Raw genomic sequence first — 18,900 nt, forward strand, 5'->3', positions numbered from 1 at the left:
GCCATAAATATGAACTCTTGAGAAATGCCTTACTATGACTAAAATACTAAAAAATCCCTGATATACCCGCCGTCTAAATAAATACAAGAAAAAAAACACAACTGAACAATAATCATTAGGGTTTATTGTCCTTCAAATTCAAGAACTTCATGAGAGAAACCCAAATTCTTAATTCCGTGTGAGAGCCCAGCAAGGTCTGGGGTAGATAACGCTGCATCAGAACCACTTGTAAAACTTGACGAATCTACTTTCGAATTATTTTGAGGAATTCCAATATAAGCTGGTTTGTTGGATCCAGATAGAAGTTTTAAATTGTTTGCTTGCGAACCTCCGTAAAAACTCTCATTTACAGAGTACGCATGATTGTTTAATGAACTAGAGGGAATACCCTGAGAGTTGACATGCGAAACAGAGTGCAAAGAGCTGGGTGCTGGAACTATATTCTGGTTAGCATAAACTGGGTGAGTTGTATTGTTATTAAAGCCTTGCAAATAGTTGGGAGATCGACGAGTCTGTTGGTATTTCGAAGAATCTGGCATGCTAGGCTTGTTGAATGAGATTGGTTGTGGTTGATGTTGATGCTGGTGCTGAGGTTGAATTTGCGCCTGGTGTGGATCCTCGTCATAGGGCGTATGAGATTGAAGCCTCATCATATTCGTAGAGACCTGAGAAACATGGTGCTGATTTGCATTATGGCCATAGTAACTATTGTTCGCCTGTGTTTTACGAGCTCCACATTTGAGGCAACAAATGTTCTTAGCAAAATTGTGGTAAGAGCAGTTTTCGTTGGCACATTTCCAGTCCCCAGCCCTGAATGGGACAGAGCCACTAGATGGCCTGGAGTTGTGAGTTTGAGTTACAGGGTAAAATGAATCTTGGACAGCTATGGCAGATGAAACTGGAAAAGAGCATCTGAAGCATGCAGTACGTCGTTGGAAGTTGGAAAACCCGCACGAAGGGCAAGTCCAGTCACCAGGTCGAGGTCTGTTTTTGGACGAAGGAAACGGGCTCAAAATCTCTTGAGCACGGTCCAAAACACGAACTGAAGATGGCTGCACTTCAATAATTCGGTCGTTAAGGGTTCGCCCATTCATTGTCAAGGAGTCAACTGCCTCCTCATGAGTGGCACATATAGCAAAACCAGATCCTGTAGGCCTGAAGTTGGCAGCATTTGAAGAAACTGACCCAGAAATGGAAGATTGTCCGGAAGAAGTGCTGACCCCCGTAGACGGCGGGCATCCACTGTCGCTGGTTAGAGTCCAAAACACGATGGGCCTTCCCCCAAACTGAGTAAACCACGATTCTAACTCACTCTGTGTAGTATCTGTAGAAAGATTACTCATATACAGAACTTTTGATTTTTCGTTAAGAAACTGTTCAAGGTCACGCTGCAAATCATGAGGCTTTTGAAACAGACCGCTGTTGCTTTTCAATAGTGTGGCAGCCACTTTTGCTGTCAGTTCTGCGTCAACATGGGCACGCCTAGCAGAATTAACTTTTGATCTTAGATCCTCGTCCAAAACCAAACTAGCTTCTGTTTCAAGTTTAGATACCATATAAGCTAAACTCATGTGATTACCGTTTGTAGTCAATGCAGATGATTTTTGGGCCCATCTACAGAATTCTTTTCTAAGATCAAAGTACTTGGGTAAGTCCAAGTACGCGGGAAGGGCTATACTTCTTTCACGCGACTCCTTGGGTAATTTCAAGCGGAGATCCCAGGCATTCAGAGTTATAAAACTGAATGACAAGCCGTTGCTGACCAAGTTTGAGTCAATAAATCTGCTAAGCTCCTCTACCGCATCCTTGAGTGAACCAGCGTTCTTGACACTTTCCCATGTAAGAGTTGTCATGCTGGTACAAAGCGGGGTTATAGGAGTGTTGAATGGTTTAGCCAGAACACTTCCCCTACCAACTATTTCAAAGTTGGTTCCAGGATCTAGCAGAACCCATGCTAGCTCAATAATCTCTGAAGGGTCGCGTTTGAACTGCTGAGAACTCTCATTGGCGGTGGTGTTGATATGCAACACAATATATCGATCGGACATTCTACTGCTGAATTCAAGCACAGGAATGTATGATGGATATAAGGAAAGTAGAAGCTCAAAAACGGAACCCGATACAGAACGCTGGAGATTTTGAAGCCAACCTCGATACTATTGACATTTTTTTTTTATTTTTTCACAGAGCGTCGATCAATACCGCGAAGGTAACTAGCGAGACTGGAGAATCTACCTGGGGAGCGTTTGGTACAAATCAAGAAACGCTGTATTGATGTATCTTCGGACATAACGATGAAAACAATCCTTCCTATAGCCATAAAATGAGTTTGAGGTATATACGTATACATACATATATATACATAGGTCTATAAACGTCCTAGCTGAGATCGGGCCTTACATAACTCATTCATTCATCATACGTCGTACTTAGTGCATAGTAATCACAGCACGAATACAGTTTCCAGCATGCATGTCATGAAATGCTTTGTTGATGTTGTCCAGGTCATGTCTGTGTGTGATAAACTCGTCAACTTTAATCTTACCATCAAGATAGTCCTGAACCAAAGATGGCATTTGAGTACGTCCCTTGATACCTCCAAAGGCGCATCCTCTCCAGACTCTGCCAGTAACCAACTGGAAAGGACGGGTAGAGATTTCTTTACCAGCAGCAGCGACACCGATGATGATCGACTCACCCCAACCCTTGTGGCAAGATTCAAGTGCATTTCTCATTACTTGAACATTACCGGTACAGTCGAAGGTATAGTCAAAGCCTCCGTCAGTGATATCAATCAAGTAGTCAACAATATTGGTACCTTCTGGTAAGGTTGTAGGATTGACAAACTTAGTTGCACCAAATTGGTCCGCCCATGCCTTCTTTGAATCATTGATGTCAATTACAATAATCTCGCTTGCACCTTTGGAAACTGCACCTTGGATGACAGATAATCCAATACATCCAGCACCAAACACACCGATCTTGTCACCCTTAGAGATCTTAGCAGTGTTGATAGCAGCACCGTACCCTGTGGTAACACCACAACCCAACAGACATGTCTTGTCCTTAGGAGCTTCGTCTTGGACTTTAACCACTGAGATGTCAGCCACCACAGTGTATTGAGAAAAGGAAGAACATCCCATATAGTGAAACAAATCCTTGCCCTTACAACGGAAACGAGAAGTCCCGTCTGGTAACAAACCTTTACCCTGGGTGGCTCTGATTTTACCACAGAGGTTCGTCTTACCAGACAGACAGAACTTGCACTCTCTGCACTCAGGAGTGTACAGAAGCACTACAGAATCCCCAACCTTCACGGACTCAACACCTTCTCCAACTGACTCGACAACACCAGCACCTTCATGGCCGAACACAACAGGGAAACTTCCCTCTGCATCTGCACCAGAAAGCGTGTAAGCATCAGTGTGGCATACACCAGTGAATTCCACTTTCACTCTAACTTCATGGGCTCTTGGAGGAAGAACCTCAATCTCCTCAATAGAGAGATCCTTTCCTGCCTCCCAGGCAACAGCTGCCTTACATTTGATGATCTATATAGTTAGTAAAAAATTCACTGTAATGGTTATTTAGTCGGGTAAGATATTGAAAGGTTCGCAATAAAACAATCTTCTTCCCTCCCAAACAATTACTTTGATTGAACTTACTTGACCTTCGGTAGACATTGTGAATATCAAGAATTGTATGAACAAGCAAAGTTGGAGCTTTGAGCGATGTATTTATATGAGTAGTGAAATCCTGATTGCGATCAGGTAAGGCTCTAAAAATCGATGATGGTCCCGAATTCTTTGATAGGCTAAGGACTTCCTCATCGGGCAGTTCGAAGGAAGAAGGGGCATGAGCCCTGCGAAACCATATGAGGAAGGGAGATAGAAGCAGAAGATTATCCTTCGGGAGCAAGTCTTTCCAGCCCGCATCTTGTGATTGGATGATAGTTTTAACTAAGGAAAGAGTGCGACATCCGTTGTGTAGTAATCATGCATACGTCTATTATTCTCTCTAGTTACCCAACTCTGTTATCTCACTAATTCATGGAATGCCCTCCAGGTAGATACTACAACGATTCAATAGTACTGCAACACACAGATGAGATTAGTTTAGTTTCCCATAATGAGAATTCAGAGTACAAGAACAATCTAGTAGCCATAAGCAAGGTTCACCCTCTCCTGTTTTTATCCTATAGGCGGCATATCCAGATATATCGACTACCTCAGCTCCGTTGGATAACTACCATTAGCACCGTGCCAGAGATTCCTGCAGAATGGGACACAAGCGCCAGCGTCTTTCCAGACCTACCCTACGATATCAATTACTGCCGCATTGGCGAGATCAATGGAAAGGAAGTTCTTGCAATAGCGTCTGATAATGGAACCGTAAAGTTATATTATACTGATGCGTTGTCCAAACTAGCTCCCAATCCACGGATAATTAAAGTTGCGGCTGACTTGGAGTTGAGACTCAAGAGGTCGGTCTGGGGTTTGGATTTTTATCCGAAATATAATATGATAGCAGTGTCTTCCAATAGTCACTATGTTACGGTATTCAGGATATTACCTGATGAAAAATTTATCTTTGGAAATTTGGCAACTCTATCAAATAATATACCAACCGTTTGTTTCATTAAAAATTCTACTGATTCAAAAACTGAGGTGAGATTAATGGCTGGGTCCGTACAGGGAGAAGTTGCCTATTTTCGAATAGACGTTAGCCAACACTGCGAAAATGAGATATACGATTTGCGGCTGATAAAAGATTCACCTGTTGATCATGGAAACTTCAAATCAGGGATAAACTCCTCAATTCTCTCCTGTTGTCTTTTTTCTGAAATGATCTGGACTCTGACATTTGTATCCAGTGAGTTTTTCAAGCCAGTGGACTCCCTTGGTATACCACCAACATCATCCTCTAAACGATACCCGGCATCAGATGAATGGAATGGAGTGCCGGTCACACAAGGTGGTTGCGACCATATAGCTCATAAGGTAAGCTTTTCAGATTCAGAAAAACCTGCAGAACAACATTTGAGTGACGTATTTTCAGATGGAAGTACTACACAGGAAGTCCACTTCCAGCCATCAGGATTCTGCTTTGGTTCTGCAGAATTGATGACTATTTTGTTAGAGTTTGATGATCGCAGATTGAAAAACAGGTCCAGCTCCTTAATACGAAACTATTTGAGAGACAGGTTCCAACATTCATGTTTTATTCCGGAACTGAGTAGCATGATTATTGTTGGAATGGAGGGAACTGGATGGTTGTTCCGTCTAGTCCAAACACCCAGCAAGTATACGTATCGACAAGAGTTATGTTTGGGGACAACAGATTGGGCTCCAATTGTAGGTGTTGATTACCAATTAGTCGATGATAACACTGCTATCTTGTATATGGTAAACATGTACAATAAAGCAAAGACTTACAAACTCGTTGATCGGGAAATAATGGCTCTAAATATTGACTTATATTAATAGAATACAAGCGGATGTGCTTAATAATTACGCTGTGATAATGTTTCTGCCTTGCGGGCCTGCCGGGCTTGAATTGTTAACCTGTGGCTTTCCTTATTCTTATTCTACAATACCTTCAAGTGCTATCACCGTTCACCGGCATCTAGTTCTTCTTCATCTGTAGCGTCATCAGTATTCTCGGTGTTTCTTGAGATTCGACCACCAAAGCTACTCCGAATGTTAGCAATGTTAATAGGGGTCGTATCCACTTTCTCGTCATCCTGATCATCATTGTCTTCAACATCTGTAATTGCATTTTCGTAGTAGAAGGAAGACGATGATGACTTCTTAACGGGTGATGCTAGGCTCATCAGAGACATAATAGCATCTTGTTCAGATTGGGGATGAACAGCCAGAGGCCTTCGTTGTGATGGTTCACCAGATGTACTATTAGCCCGCAGTTTGTTGGAAGCAATTTCATTAAGTGAGGGCTTCCTGGATTTATCTGGATGTGACTGTGACTTGGGGAGAGGTCTCAAACTACCTGTGCTGGTAGAAACTGCAGAACTCAGTGGAGTTGGTAATGATTGTGAATTAGACTTGTAGAAATCACGAAACGTATCTAGATCGTTCTGTTGAACTTTATGAAACGCATAATTAAGCCGCGTGCGTAGATTGGATGATATCTCTTTCAGTTCATCTTTCTTCTTAGTGACTCTATGGCTGGTCTTCTTCGGTGACTTGAAATGGTCATGAAATAAAAATTCATCTTCTCTAACTCCTAATCCTTGACCTTCTCCACTATTCTGTTGAGTTGATTGTCCAGGCCTCTCAGGGGTTCTCAGTAACTGGTAAAAATCTGTACTACGTCTCTTAGTTGGAGAGAAACTGGGAGACTTCAGTGGAGTTCCTTCAAATTGATCAGTTCCACTCCGTAAATCAGGTGTTTTAGGAACTGTCATGCTGTTGTTTATGAAGTCAATTGAACTTCGTCTCCTAATAAACCGTGAACTAGGGGAGAGAAGTGACTTGCCACCGATGTTCTCCGGTTGGTTTAAGGATTCGGAGTGTTGCATGCCCAGTCCCCTTTGGGCTGGAGGTGTACGCGGCGTTCTCGGTGGGGTTTTATCTGACATCAGAGAACCCTTTTCTTTTTAAGCTGTATTAAACTGATTTTATGAGCCTATGATATGAGATGTGTAGTCAAACCCTCAAGTTTTGTTTTCGTTTTCTGCAAGGTCAAAAGTGCGCGCGGTTCAACTGTATCGTATATTATTGTTGACTAGTCGCGAAATCCACGCTACTGACAGCAAATTCACATTGTAACGGGAAAGTAAGGTACACAGGGAAGGTACATACGGAAAAAAATCCGAAATGTGTTCTAAAGAAAAAATCTTACGGTAGCTACTGGCGCTGTTGCTGGTCCTTTAAACGCGCAAGCTCATCCTCTTCGGCCAAGGTTAGCTTCTTCTCGACACTTTGGTCTTCGTCGTCCTCATTGTCACTATCATTATTGTTACCATCGTTGTTGCCATCGTCGTCATCATCTTCATCACCATTACCCTCTCCTTCCTCCTCCTCTTCTTCTTCCTCGTCATCATGATCTGGGATTTCGTCCTCAGGGTAACCACCCAACTTTTGAACCACTTTATCAACTATCTCATTCCAGTCCATCATACCTCCCATACCAATTTCTCCAAAGCTTCCCATCACTTTCTCTGTTGGCTTTAAAACCTCTATCCAAGGCATTTCTTCCTTTATGGTTTTCAAGTGTCTTCGAGTAACTGGGGAATTATAAGCAAAGCTCACAAGCGATGGTGCTAGTAATATCGGAAACTGGGTGTTCCAAGCACGAATGACATTTGTCAACAAATTGTCACACAGCCCTAGAGCGATTTTGGCAAATGTATTTGAGGTCAAAGGTGCAACCACTAGAATATCTGCCCATCTTCTCAGCTCTATGTGTAAAACAGGATCAGTTCTGGCCTTCCAAGTTAACCATTCATCCTTATCCCGCCAAATCGTGACATCTGAGGGGAAGTCCTCCCTTGAAATAAAGCGTTCGGCTGACCCTGTCAATATCAGATGAATAGAAATCCGATCTGCATTGTAGATCTCCTCTAATCTATGAATAATTAGTTTTACCTTCTTCGATGAAATGGAACCACATACTCCGAAAAGGACATGGTGTTTGCCATCTTCTTTGTTCAATTTCGACATAATGGGGGGAGGAGTCATAACTTTCTCTATCTCCAGATGGTGTAGAGTGGCTTCAATTGATTCAAAATGAGGATGAGCTTCATTTGATGGTGCCCTAGATCCTTGTGCGGAAGTAGTTGTTGTTGCCAAATTTGGACTGTTTTTGGTTGCTATGTTTGACGGGCTTGACTGTAATGAGCTTCTCAACTTCTCTGATTCAAGATCGGTATTGTTATTTGTTACATTATTGGTACTATGACCTGGGGTGTTTAAAATACTAGGGGGGGAAGTTTGTCTCAAGTTATGGAGTGCGGCATCCTTTACAGCTTCTTGGTCCACAAATGAAATTTTGCGGTCTCGAGAAGAGTCTTCTCCTGCGGCAGGTCCTGACATGTTGGCACACTTCTAAATACGCTTCTTTCTTTGCACTGAACTGGAGTCGTAGTTAACACACAAAGCTTGAGAAGGTGGCTAAATAAATTATGTGCATTGTTTGTAACACGACTTTTATCCTGGTTTTGCGAGAATATGCAATAGAACGGGGAGGGGCAAGTAGTTCATTGAGCCACTTAATAGCAGTTGCTATACTAGAGGCCATGGATATACATACATATATTTACATATTTAAATATATAGCTGTGAGCAAGAATCGTATCAGATTCTTAAAGAGCGTTGCTTACTGAAAGCAATTTTGCAGTTTGTGGCTATAGATTAAGATTATATTAAAACGGGAAGCGAAACGTTTGCCAAATTATTAGCAGCATTTATACATAGATTAATCCACTTGGTTTAATATCAAGTAATAAGTGAAACTGAATGCAAGTTCAGTAAACAGCATAGAGTACTTTACTGAAGACAATTATATCCACTCAAAAATAATAATTTGGTATTCGATTCCGAATGTTTCAATGATCACAAATTATACGCCCAGTGATTCATAAAACCTTTTCAGATCTTAGGATGATTCATTAAGTATTTAGTTCTGTGATTGAAAAAAAAAATTGATACGAGGCCAGGTATGTTTGACTAATCTGCAATTCTAAATTATTAGCCCACTTTTTTAACATTTTGAGGTCATTTATATCAAAATAACCACTGAAGGTATAAAAAATGGTCTCTGCTCAAAACTGAATTATTTCTGGAATTAACAATTATACTTTCTCTTAATATTGTACCGTTTCCTTCCTTCTCAATAGTTTTATTGTTCTTAGCTACTTCTTCTTCTTTGAGGCATTAGCCCGCCTTCCTTTACCAATCTTCACTCCGCTCTGCTTGATATGCTGTGTGTTTGTGAACGGAGAGATGAAGTTGTCAGCAGATCCTCCACCGACCCAGTCTTCAAGCAATTTCTCATTCTGCCGTCTAAGACGCTGCTCATTCAATATGGCTTGTTGGTATTCTTTTTGGTCCTCTCTCAAAAGCAAAACTTCATCTCCACGTTTGAGCTTATCATGTTGATAACCAGCATTTCCTTGTCTTCTGCTGGCATTTTTGGACTGTGGTGAAGAAAGAGAGTATTTTTCACCTCGTGTGTTCCAAACATAGTTCTTTTTCAAATGAGGAATCAGTTCACCAGTTTTGGAGTTGACAGAGACAGAGCACTTCTTCAACGTATTTCCACCACAGGTGGGACAGAAATGTCTGGGCAATCCATTCTTAGATAAAGGAACAAGCTTGAAACATGCATGGCATCTGTACATGTATGAATTAACGCGTTTGATTCTCATCCCAGTGGTGTAGTTCATCAGGTGAATACCAATCCTTAGGGCAACATTTTGACATGCAAAATCAGCGGTTGACATTGCCACTTTGATATCAGCCAATCCTTCAGCTGTCTGCTGAACTTTGGCAGAGTCTTTCAGCATTTCTGACATAAGGTTATCTGGGGTGATCCAATCACCATCATCATCACTTTGATCGTCAGGAATTTCAGCTTTATTTTCAGCGTCAGGTCCACGAGAAGAGTTTTCTTCCTCGTTTCCAGTCTGTTGAGTTGTCGGCGTGGTGGTCTCTATGATCTTTTCTTTTTCTGGATTGGCCGCCTTTTCCGTTTTACGCCCACTTTTGGGATTTCTCTTTGGTTTGACTACAATAAATCCATCGTCACTTTTGTTTTCATCCGACTCGTTTGAGGAGTTTGCTTTTGAAGTGTTTTCGTCGTCAATGTCAGGGACTGATGATTCTGGGTGAACAATCTCCTTCTTTGAAGCTTCTTCATTCAACTTTGCAGTGTCGGAATTTGCGTCTTTTAATAAATCAGTTTTATTTTTCGGTTTCTCTTTAATTGCATCATTTTGAAAAGATACCCGCTCTCCTGGGAAACTCCTCAAACTCTTCCCGCTATTCAGCTCCGATTCAAGCTCGTACGCAAGGGCGATCACATGAAGGTCATTCGTACTGAGGACAGCAAGATCACCAGTGAGCCTAGCAAAATCTTGAACTTTCTTTATGAATGTTGATTTTGGATGCCTAATCCTCAATTTATCTCCCCATATGAAAAGTTGTTTCTTAACGTTATCGTCTTTTAACTCAAGGAAAACACCGGGTGTCGTGAAGAAATTTTCTGCATATTGCATCAGCTGAGCAGCAGGTTGAGTGATCAATGGAGATGCGTCCAAAATCAGAGTATTGATTTTCTGATCCATTGCTGCCTTATTCTAACAGAGATTGATTCGTTCCTATTTTTTTTTTTTTTTTTTTTTATTCGGTTTACAGATGAGATTCCGGATGCTCCATGCGGTGTCGCTACTTCGAGAAGAACTACCTGTCAGAAGATAAAAAGAATACTACTCATCTAATCGACCGAAGAGAACAAGAAATCATGGCAACGGTTTGTGTAGTCGGAAGTGGTATCCTTGGTCTTGCAGTGGCATCTTGTCTCTTAGAGAAGACCAATGTAAACATCGTAATCATTAGTGATGATTTTCCTCATGAATCGTCCCATGATTTGAAGTATTCGCCTTTTTTTACTTCTCCATGGGCAGGAGCTCATTTCCGTCCGTTTCCTTCTGTTACAGAATTTGACCAACGACACGTTGAGTACACAAGGGCAACATATGGGCATTTCAAGAAGCTAGCTGCCTTTGAACCCCAGGAAGAGACCAGTATTCGATTCTTAGAAGGCACCGATCTTGTAGAGAGAGGTCATCCCAACTTTGAGTATTATTCCGAGTTGAAGCAGGGTTATAGAGAAGAGATCGAGGATTTCGTAGTGAATGACTGGGAGCATGGGTTCAGTGCATCTTATAAGACATGGGTGCTCAATGCACCTTTCTTTCTGTCTTACTTATTCAAGAAGCTTCGTTCTAATCCACGAGTAACTCTAAAGCAAGGTAAACTGAATACACTACGGGAAGCTTTTACTGAAAATGCAGCAAAGAATGATCAGAGCCCAGATCTGGGTGCAAATGGTTACAATTACGTCTTCAATTGCACAGGGTTGGGACTTCAAATGAACGGTGGATGGGATCCTGCCTGCTACGTAATCCGCGGACAAACACTGCTACTGAAGGTCCCTAGTGGTCCGCATTTGCAGAAGACCGTGACTCATCAGAGCAAAGAGGGCCAATGGACTTTTTTCATTCCCCGTCCGTTGAGCAATCCTGAGTCCCCCACCGAAGATTACGTAATTCTCGGAGGGACAAAGCAAGAAAAGGATTTCGATTCAGGCAGCCCCCGGTCGCAGGATTCGTTGGATATCCTAACGCGCGCGGACAGGTTATTTCCCGAATTAAAGGATGCCAAAACAGGACATTTTCAAGTGATACAGCCAAATGTAGGATTTAGGCCTTCTAGAAAAGGAGGAGTTCGTGTTGAAAGAGAGAAGGTTCCAGATGTTGAAAACAGCTTTGCATATCATTGCTACGGAGCTGGAGGAATGGGCTATGAATTGAGCTTTGGTGTAGCCTTTGCAGTAGTTGACCTGTTTTTGGATGACTATAATCAATAGGCATCTTCTGCTGTCGTGCAGCGTGCCATAAAACACGTCTCTAGGGCAGCAACTTTATCATGAGAGATTAGAGTAAAATTCTGCTGAATATGTATGAATGTCCCAAATAGGAAATAATTTATTTCTATTTTTAGTAAATGAAGCATGATTGTCGTGTTTTCTCTAGCCAAGCCACAAAATTTCAGCGAGCAACAGTGCGCAACCTTAAATGATAGCACCACTATATAAGGTTCTCTATCTCCTCCAAATTTTAATTTTTTTTCTTTCTCTCTAACCCATAAATCAATCTTTCATAACTACAAAAATGCAATTCTCTAAGGTTATTGTCACTATCTCTGCTGCTTTCGCCGTTGTGCAAGCTCAAAACGAATCCAATGACACCACCACTAACGGTGCTGTCGATTTGGCCTCATCCAACGCTGGTTTGATCGGAGCTGCCGCTGCTGCTGTTGGTGCCGCTTTGCTGTTCTAATTTGATTAAGTTATTAATAGATAATTAATTGTATTAATATTGTAATAAATTAGTAATAGTATCTAATATTGCGTGTCCAATAGATCTGTAGAGGGAGCATGTTTTCTGAGAAATTAAAGTTGGCTGTAGGTGAGGACTCTGTAATGGGCGGTAGCAACAATAGAATGGAGTGATTATCTCAGAAGGGAACTCCTGTGCCGAGCAGAGAATGCTCGGCGAAGCATGTCAGCACGTCGCGCGAAGCATTGGCCAGCGCCTTGCCCCCGTCACTCTTCGGTCATAGCTACCGATTTCGCTGGTTGATATTTTCTTGCCCCCTAATAAGTGACAATTATTCTAATCCAACCTAAATGGCGAAAAAGGGAAAGAAGTCGGCCAAGGAGCCACAAGAGGATGTCCAAAGTGAAGAAGAGGACTGGGAATCTGGATCCAAGAAAGTGAACGCAAAAAAATCCGAAAAAGATGCAAAAAAAGCAGAGGAATTACGTAAGAAGCAGGAGCGGGAGGCTCTTTTAAAACAAGAAGAGGAATTGATCTCTGCGAAGGCCAAAAAGTCTGGCAAGAATGCCAAAAATGCCTCGAAGAAGGGAGGCATTGATGACGCGTTTAATGACTTTAATAAGGCATCCACAATTGATGCTTCGGGTATTTCAGACGCACTAGGTGCATTGGACTTACTAAAATCCGATGCTGGTGTTTCTCAGGCTGACATTGATAGACATCCCGAGAGACGGGTCAAGGCAGCTTATGCTGCTTTTCAAGAACGTCGCATACCCGAACTGAAGTTGGAAAACCCCGGGCTCCGTAAACAACAGCTGGAGAATCTTTGCTACAAGGAATTTCAAAAGTCCCCTGAAAATCCTATGAACGGGATCACTAATGTAAGCTACAATGCTAAGGAAGACGAAATTCAAAACCTCAAGTTCAACGTTAAGAAACAAAAGGAAAAGAAATATCAGCGCTAGGTATTTGGATCATTTTTCAGTTTTAATATAGAACCAGAAATTACGTACTCACTCAGAATCTTCTTCGTCAACAATTCCCTTAGACCTCTTCTGTCTTTTCGTATTGGTTACATCATCTTCATCATCTCCCTCACTTTCAGGATACACCTCTTCGTTTTGCCCATTTTGACCATTTTCTTTATTCTCTGAGTCCTTCTCATCGTAGTTTTCTTCCTCTTCATTGTCCAATATAGGATCATAATCCTCTGTGTTTCCATTCTCTTCATTTATTCGATCAAGATCTGGAGCGATATCTTCACTTACTTTCTGCTTTCTTTTTCTTTTCTTGGTTGTCTTTTTTTCGCCTTCCCCTCCATCTTCACTTAAGACATCATTATTGTCCTTAGCGGCGTCAATATCCATTTTGTTCCATTCCTCTGCTTGTTTGATCAATTCTTGACGTTTAATAAGCTCTGCCTCTTGTCGCTTTCTGGCTTCTTCGAGCCTCCTTTGCTCTTGCTCAAGCCTCTTCTCCTCGTCAAGCTGCTGTTTTCTCCTAGCGGTACGAAGTTTCTCTTGGATAGACATTTCATAATCTTGCTGATCTTGAATAGCTCTCTCTAATTGATTCCTCAGGGTATTACTACCCATCGTAGCACGCGCTTTTAGATCTTCTGAAGGGTAAGGTGGTTGCTCTAACTCTGCCAACTTGAGCAAAGACTTTATGGCGTCATTTAGTCCAGAAAGAGCATTTTCCAAAGTAGTGAGATCTCGCTGGGTATTTGGTAGTGACTTCACGAAGTCAGCGATCTGGAATTGGATGAACACAATGTTGAAACGCAGAGCTGGAAGCTTCGACAATTGATAAGCCTGTTCACTGACTTCTAAGGCCTTTTTATAAGCATCCATTGATTTCTCGTAGAATCCCCTGTGGTACCACGCCCTGCCAATCAGTACAAGCAATTTGCTGTCCATTCCATTGCTGAACTTTTCCAACGCAATAGTATAACTTTCAATAGCTTTCCCAAATTGTTTAGCTTCCATGAAACAGTGACCTAAGTTAATAAAAGTTCCGAGATCTTGAACTGTATCTCTAACTTTTTTGAAAATCTCCAAAGCTAGTCCAGTTCTCTCCTTATCACTAAAGATGATGGCAATACCCTGAGCGGCGTATATATTCTTTGGATCGATACTCAAAACTTTATGATAGAACTGTGCTGCTCTAAGATATTGTTGTCTCTTTATCTCATTTTGTTTTTGGTCTGTCACTTTCATCTCCCGGGCAATTGTTGCGTAAATATTACCCAGGGACAAAAGCGCATAGCAGTCATGCTTGTCATAGTTGATCAAAGTGTCTTTGTGATGTTGACTCTCTAGGTCTTGTTTAAGTCCGTTCTTGCGCCCGTATCTCTTTAAAAACCAGCCATAAAATGATCGAACCTCCAGGTCCGAAGGAAAATCATCAAGCAATTGTTGAACATCAGCGTAATTATTACCATTACTCTTTAAAGCCAGGAGATAGATGTATCTTATTTTATTGCTAGTGTATCCTGGACATTTCTCCATTAATTTGGAATACAGCTTCTCTGCTTCAGATTGGTTAGACACCTCCTCAACTCTTGCCTTGTTATAGTGTAAGGTGATAGACAAAGCTTCTTTATTTTGGGGTGAAACATTATTCAAAGCTTCTAACGATTGTGCAAAAAAGTCAGAAGATTGAGATACGTTATTTCTGAAAAAATGATAGATCCCAAGGTTGTTTAACACATAAACATTAGCCTTATCACCTAGAATATCATTAGCTTTCATCAGATAATCTAACGCCACATTCAAATCCTTATTCTCATACACTCGGGAGAGTACGAGGTAAGCTTCGGGAAGTATTGGATAATTTTCTTCTTGACAAACAGCAACATATTTCTCCAAAAATATAATCGCTTTGTAGTATGATTTGCCAGATTGAGAGTATATAATTCCCAATAGTAACATCATCTCACTTGATTTCGAATCTTGATTCTCCTTGAAAAACTTTTCTAAATAGATTGTAGCATCACCAACTTCATTTCTTGCAATGAGACATTGTGCGTAACCCAATTTTGCAAGGGTATTTGAATTTTGACTATCTTCAGCCTGCTTAAACTGTTTCTGTGCTTGCACATAGTCTTCTTTATGATATGCTACACGTGCTAACCAGAAGTGAGATGCACTGACAAAAGCTGCATTCCTTGAATTTTCTTTCAGCACCAAGTTACAAAGTTTTTCTACTTTCTCGTAGTCCTCTTTAGAAAAGTAGTAAGAAGCCAGAACCATCAGCAAAAGAGGATGCTTAGCGTCTTCTTTTAGACATGAGTGAAGAAATTCCAAGGATTCTCGGTAAAGAGCAGTGAATTCGTCATCATCTTTTGATTCATTAAAACAATAGTCAAACTTGGCAAGGCAGATTAAAATCTTAGTATTCAAATTGTTCTGGGGATGAACCTTTAGGGAATTATGCCAGGCCTGCTCTGCTAGTTGCTTATTGTTAAGATGCCAAAAGCATAGGCCAATACCCAATCTTGGATCCGGTACAATCAACGGGTTAATAGTCAATGCCTTTTGGTACAGTTCCAAAGCCTGAGAATACTTTTGCCTCTTGTAGAGGATCTGAGCCTTTCCTAAAATTGCTAAAATATTTGTTGACTTCTTTTTCAACAAGTTATCAAATTCTTTCAAGGCTTCGTCATACCGACGACTTTTTGCATATAGTACACCATTTCCAATTCCGTTCAGGATCAATCCAGAGTCCAAACTGTTTGACGCTTGCAGAGAGTTCGATGCATACTCTAAAAACTGGTCCTCTCGAGAGTTTGTGGACACATACTCCATCAAGGATAACCAAAATGAAAAGTTATGAAACAGCGAAGTGACACTAGCGGAGGAGTCTAATATCACGTTCGATTGTAGAGCTTTCCTAATAATCTCCTGGCTTCCAGCAATATTCCCCTTGCTCACAAATACTTTAGCGGCACTCAACCACAGGTCTGGTCTGGCGTTCTCACTTTCCAATAGGACGCATAGTTGAGAAACATCAACATCCTCGTTGAAATCAATCGTGACAACTTCATCTCCACTTTTCAAAGGTATTGTCAGTTGTAAGGTGACCAGTTCCGCTCTTTTATCTTCTGGCAGTGCAGAGAGATAATAATCTTGATCAAGTAATGACATGGAACTAGCCTTGAGATGTCCAAGAAGTGGGTAGGTGGTGTAGGTGGTATAGTTTGTCTGTTCGCAGTATTGGAAATATTCGCGATATTTTAATACAGATTCATCTCTTAAGGGAACCTCCGTTTTTTTGGTTCAATCATTGAAGGGAAAAGTTTCGAGCCATAGGACATGAAAAAAAAAAAAATTAAAGTTTAGAACCGTTTTAAAGGATCTATATGACAGAAAAGATACATCGCATCTACATAGGCAACATTAGTGCCGATCTGGCAAGCGATATTGGAAATCTGGAAACAAGGTTGAAGCGCTATGGAACTCTTGAGAAGCCATTGGAGCTACACAAGAAGCCTTTGCTAGATTCCTATTTTGCATACATTAGCCTCAAACTTTCCGACCAAAACTTTGCTAAATTGAAAGGATCTTTAAATGGTTTGAACTACAAGGGATCACGGGTTGTAGTTGACATGGCAAGGCCGGATTTTTATCAGAAGTGGCTTGAAGATTCTAGAAGGCCAGATTTGTATAAAGACGACCGTCTGAAAAGAGCAAAAGTGGCCCAAGTCAGACTGGAAAGAATCAGGCAGAAGAATGTTGTCACTCACCTATTAAAAGGACGAATGAGAACATGTGAGCGTAAAGATAAGCGTAGATTAACTTTCAGGGTAAAAATAAATGGCAAGCTAAAAACTGTACAATGCCGCAAACAGAAGCTCTGGGGATATGACAAGAAGCGTGAAGCCAGAGATCTCGTTTATACATTTTCGGGAACCGAATGGAGGGATGGTTTCGACCATGTTGTGGATAGACTATCAAGAAAAAGGAAGCATTCTGAGACCAACTTGGAGGACCAAGACGTGGAAATTGAAACCATTGAAGAAGAAAAGAATATGAGCATTCTAGACTCATTCCTTCGAGGCTATGATTTTGAAAAGCCTGTGAATCGAGAAGACGATCGCAATTCAAACGATACAACAACATTTGATTTTGAGACTGGGCAAGTTGATGCTGAGGCTCCATTACTTAAGATTGGAAAGCATAACTCTGTTGTTAATGTCGACACAATGAAAGTACCCGAGGTTTCAGGGAAAGTAGTGATATTTGACGAGAATGGCGAAGTGAAAGAACTGGAAGATGTGATTGAAATTGACCAAACCAAGGGATCAGTTGGCGCATCCAACCATACAGCATATGAACACAACTCAAAATACAGCTCTTCGAATGACGAGAATTCTGATTGTTCTGATGGGGTTAACAGGGTTAACAATTCCAAGACATCCAAACGTGAGGGCGGTTCTAAAGGTTCAAGCAGATCTAGTGACAGCTCAGACAATAGCTCCAATGACAGCTCGGATGATAATTCAGACGATAGCCCCGACGAGAGCTCCGACCAAAGCTCCGATGATAGCTCTGATGATAGCTCTGATGATGATTCTGATGATTCGGATGATGGGCAATTGACAAATTACGCTTCAAGTCGAAATGCTGGAACAAAAGGATCAAGGCAATTGAAAGATTCAAAAGGCTCAGAAGATCTAGACACTGAATTTTTGCCTAACTTCACAAAGAGAACTCCCTCATCATCAAAGACAGAGGCCCTTCGTGAATTGCTAAACCCTGCGAACTCATCTTTCAAGCTCTTTGGCGTAGATGACTCCAATGATGACATTGACGTGAACAAAGAAATTGAGCCGTCAGTTGAGGAACGAATAGCGATTGAACAGCAGTTCAAGGATAAAGTTGAACAGTCATCCAAGAAAACTAGAAACTTAGGGCTTTTTTTTACTCATGATGACTCGCCATTCTTGGCTGCCCAGTCGCAAGTGAATAAGCATCAAGGATTTAACGCTGCCAGCAAAGACAAATTTCTAGACTGGTTCCAAGCTAAGAGAGGAGATTTGAACAGAGCATTCCGTGCTCGTAAAAGAGAGGCTAAGAGGGCTCTTAACAAATACAAAGCTGACGACGCTCTATTATAGTCACAAGACTTAACATTGTAGCTTAATACACATCTACGACAAGTCCATGTCTCCTAACGAGAATACTTTAAAGGCATTTCCACTGCTGCTGCTCCCCAATCTTCTCCATGGTTATGCATTCCAGGATCTAGACCTGCCCTCTTTCTTGCCTGCTCTTCAGTTAAACATGTAAGTACTCCAAATATCACAGGCTTATGGGTTTCCTCTTGGACTCTCATGAGAGCGTGAGTAACGGAGTCGCAAATGTACTCGAAATGCATTGTGGAACCTTTGATCAAAACCCCAATAGGAATGACCGCATCTAGTTTCAAATTCTCATCCTTCAGCAAACTTCTTGAAGCGAAGGGCAACTCAAAAGATCCTGGGACCGATTGCACAATTATGTTCTCCTCTTTTACATTGAATGCTTTGAGCTTCTTTATAGCTCCAGCTACTAATGCGTCAATGATCTCCTTATTCCAGCGAGCATGCACGATTCCGATTCGCAGTGCAGATCCATCGTATTGCTGATCAATAGCTCCCAACCCTTGTACAGCCATGTTGAAATAATCGCAATCGAAGAGGATTGGAAGAAGAAGAGGAGAAGGTAATATTTCGTTAGCCGATGGTGGACAAGTATTACGTAATATGAGCATTGTATCGCGCGCCCCAAGCTTCAACATTCATTTCATACCTCGCTCGTTGCATAAGTCAGAAA

At 41.4% G+C, this 18,900-nt stretch overlaps 11 protein-coding genes across 11 annotated transcripts; 4 read left to right on the forward strand and 7 right to left on the reverse strand.

The window, feature by feature from the left end:
* Positions 1–122: 122 nt before the first annotated feature.
* On the reverse strand, positions 123–2,048 carry PAS_chr3_1027 (uncharacterized protein; the record flags this gene model as incomplete). Its single annotated transcript, XM_002493224.1, has 1 exon — positions 123–2,048. The coding sequence occupies one exon, from the start codon at positions 2,046–2,048 to the stop codon at positions 123–125; it is 1,926 nt and encodes a 641-aa protein (XP_002493269.1).
* Positions 2,049–2,429: 381 nt separating this feature from the next.
* On the reverse strand, positions 2,430–3,683 carry PAS_chr3_1028 (S-(hydroxymethyl)glutathione dehydrogenase; the record flags this gene model as incomplete). The annotated part of the gene is made up of 2 exons (XM_002493225.1): positions 2,430–3,551; positions 3,666–3,683. The coding sequence occupies 2 exons, from the start codon at positions 3,681–3,683 to the stop codon at positions 2,430–2,432; spliced, it is 1,140 nt and encodes a 379-aa protein (XP_002493270.1).
* Positions 3,684–4,049: 366 nt separating this feature from the next.
* On the forward strand, positions 4,050–5,483 carry PAS_chr3_1029 (Hypothetical protein; the record flags this gene model as incomplete). Its single annotated transcript, XM_002493226.1, has 1 exon — positions 4,050–5,483. The coding sequence occupies one exon, from the start codon at positions 4,050–4,052 to the stop codon at positions 5,481–5,483; it is 1,434 nt and encodes a 477-aa protein (XP_002493271.1).
* A 125-nt stretch (positions 5,484–5,608) lies between these two features.
* On the reverse strand, positions 5,609–6,598 carry PAS_chr3_1030 (Hypothetical protein; the record flags this gene model as incomplete). Its single annotated transcript, XM_002493227.1, has 1 exon — positions 5,609–6,598. The coding sequence occupies one exon, from the start codon at positions 6,596–6,598 to the stop codon at positions 5,609–5,611; it is 990 nt and encodes a 329-aa protein (XP_002493272.1).
* Positions 6,599–6,866: 268 nt separating this feature from the next.
* PAS_chr3_1031 (Negative regulatory subunit of the protein phosphatase 1 Ppz1p) lies at positions 6,867–8,054 on the reverse strand (the record flags this gene model as incomplete). Its single annotated transcript, XM_002493228.1, has 1 exon — positions 6,867–8,054. One exon carries the CDS (start codon positions 8,052–8,054, stop codon positions 6,867–6,869), a length of 1,188 nt encoding a protein of 395 aa, XP_002493273.1.
* An 818-nt stretch (positions 8,055–8,872) lies between these two features.
* Positions 8,873–10,306, reverse strand: PAS_chr3_1032 (uncharacterized protein; the record flags this gene model as incomplete). The annotated part of the gene is made up of 1 exon (XM_002493229.1): positions 8,873–10,306. The coding sequence occupies one exon, from the start codon at positions 10,304–10,306 to the stop codon at positions 8,873–8,875; it is 1,434 nt and encodes a 477-aa protein (XP_002493274.1).
* A 176-nt stretch (positions 10,307–10,482) lies between these two features.
* On the forward strand, positions 10,483–11,610 carry PAS_chr3_1033 (Hypothetical protein; the record flags this gene model as incomplete). Its single annotated transcript, XM_002493230.1, has 1 exon — positions 10,483–11,610. The coding sequence occupies one exon, from the start codon at positions 10,483–10,485 to the stop codon at positions 11,608–11,610; it is 1,128 nt and encodes a 375-aa protein (XP_002493275.1).
* An 822-nt stretch (positions 11,611–12,432) lies between these two features.
* Positions 12,433–13,047, forward strand: PAS_chr3_1034 (Hypothetical protein; the record flags this gene model as incomplete). The annotated part of the gene is made up of 1 exon (XM_002493231.1): positions 12,433–13,047. The coding sequence occupies one exon, from the start codon at positions 12,433–12,435 to the stop codon at positions 13,045–13,047; it is 615 nt and encodes a 204-aa protein (XP_002493276.1).
* A 48-nt stretch (positions 13,048–13,095) lies between these two features.
* PAS_chr3_1035 (Component of the Paf1p complex) lies at positions 13,096–16,230 on the reverse strand (the record flags this gene model as incomplete). Its single annotated transcript, XM_002493232.1, has 1 exon — positions 13,096–16,230. One exon carries the CDS (start codon positions 16,228–16,230, stop codon positions 13,096–13,098), a length of 3,135 nt encoding a protein of 1,044 aa, XP_002493277.1.
* A 215-nt stretch (positions 16,231–16,445) lies between these two features.
* On the forward strand, positions 16,446–18,203 carry PAS_chr3_1036 (Nucleolar protein required for 60S ribosomal subunit biogenesis; the record flags this gene model as incomplete). The annotated part of the gene is made up of 1 exon (XM_002493233.1): positions 16,446–18,203. One exon carries the CDS (start codon positions 16,446–16,448, stop codon positions 18,201–18,203), a length of 1,758 nt encoding a protein of 585 aa, XP_002493278.1.
* A 53-nt stretch (positions 18,204–18,256) lies between these two features.
* Positions 18,257–18,742, reverse strand: PAS_chr3_1037 (Lumazine synthase (6,7-dimethyl-8-ribityllumazine synthase, also known as DMRL synthase); the record flags this gene model as incomplete). Its single annotated transcript, XM_002493234.1, has 1 exon — positions 18,257–18,742. The coding sequence occupies one exon, from the start codon at positions 18,740–18,742 to the stop codon at positions 18,257–18,259; it is 486 nt and encodes a 161-aa protein (XP_002493279.1).
* Positions 18,743–18,900: the final 158 nt, after the last annotated feature.

Source organism: Komagataella phaffii, chromosome 3, assembly GCF_000027005.1.
Source record: "Komagataella phaffii GS115 chromosome 3, complete sequence".
In the NCBI taxonomy this organism is placed as follows: domain Eukaryota; kingdom Fungi; phylum Ascomycota; class Pichiomycetes; order Pichiales; family Pichiaceae; genus Komagataella; species Komagataella phaffii.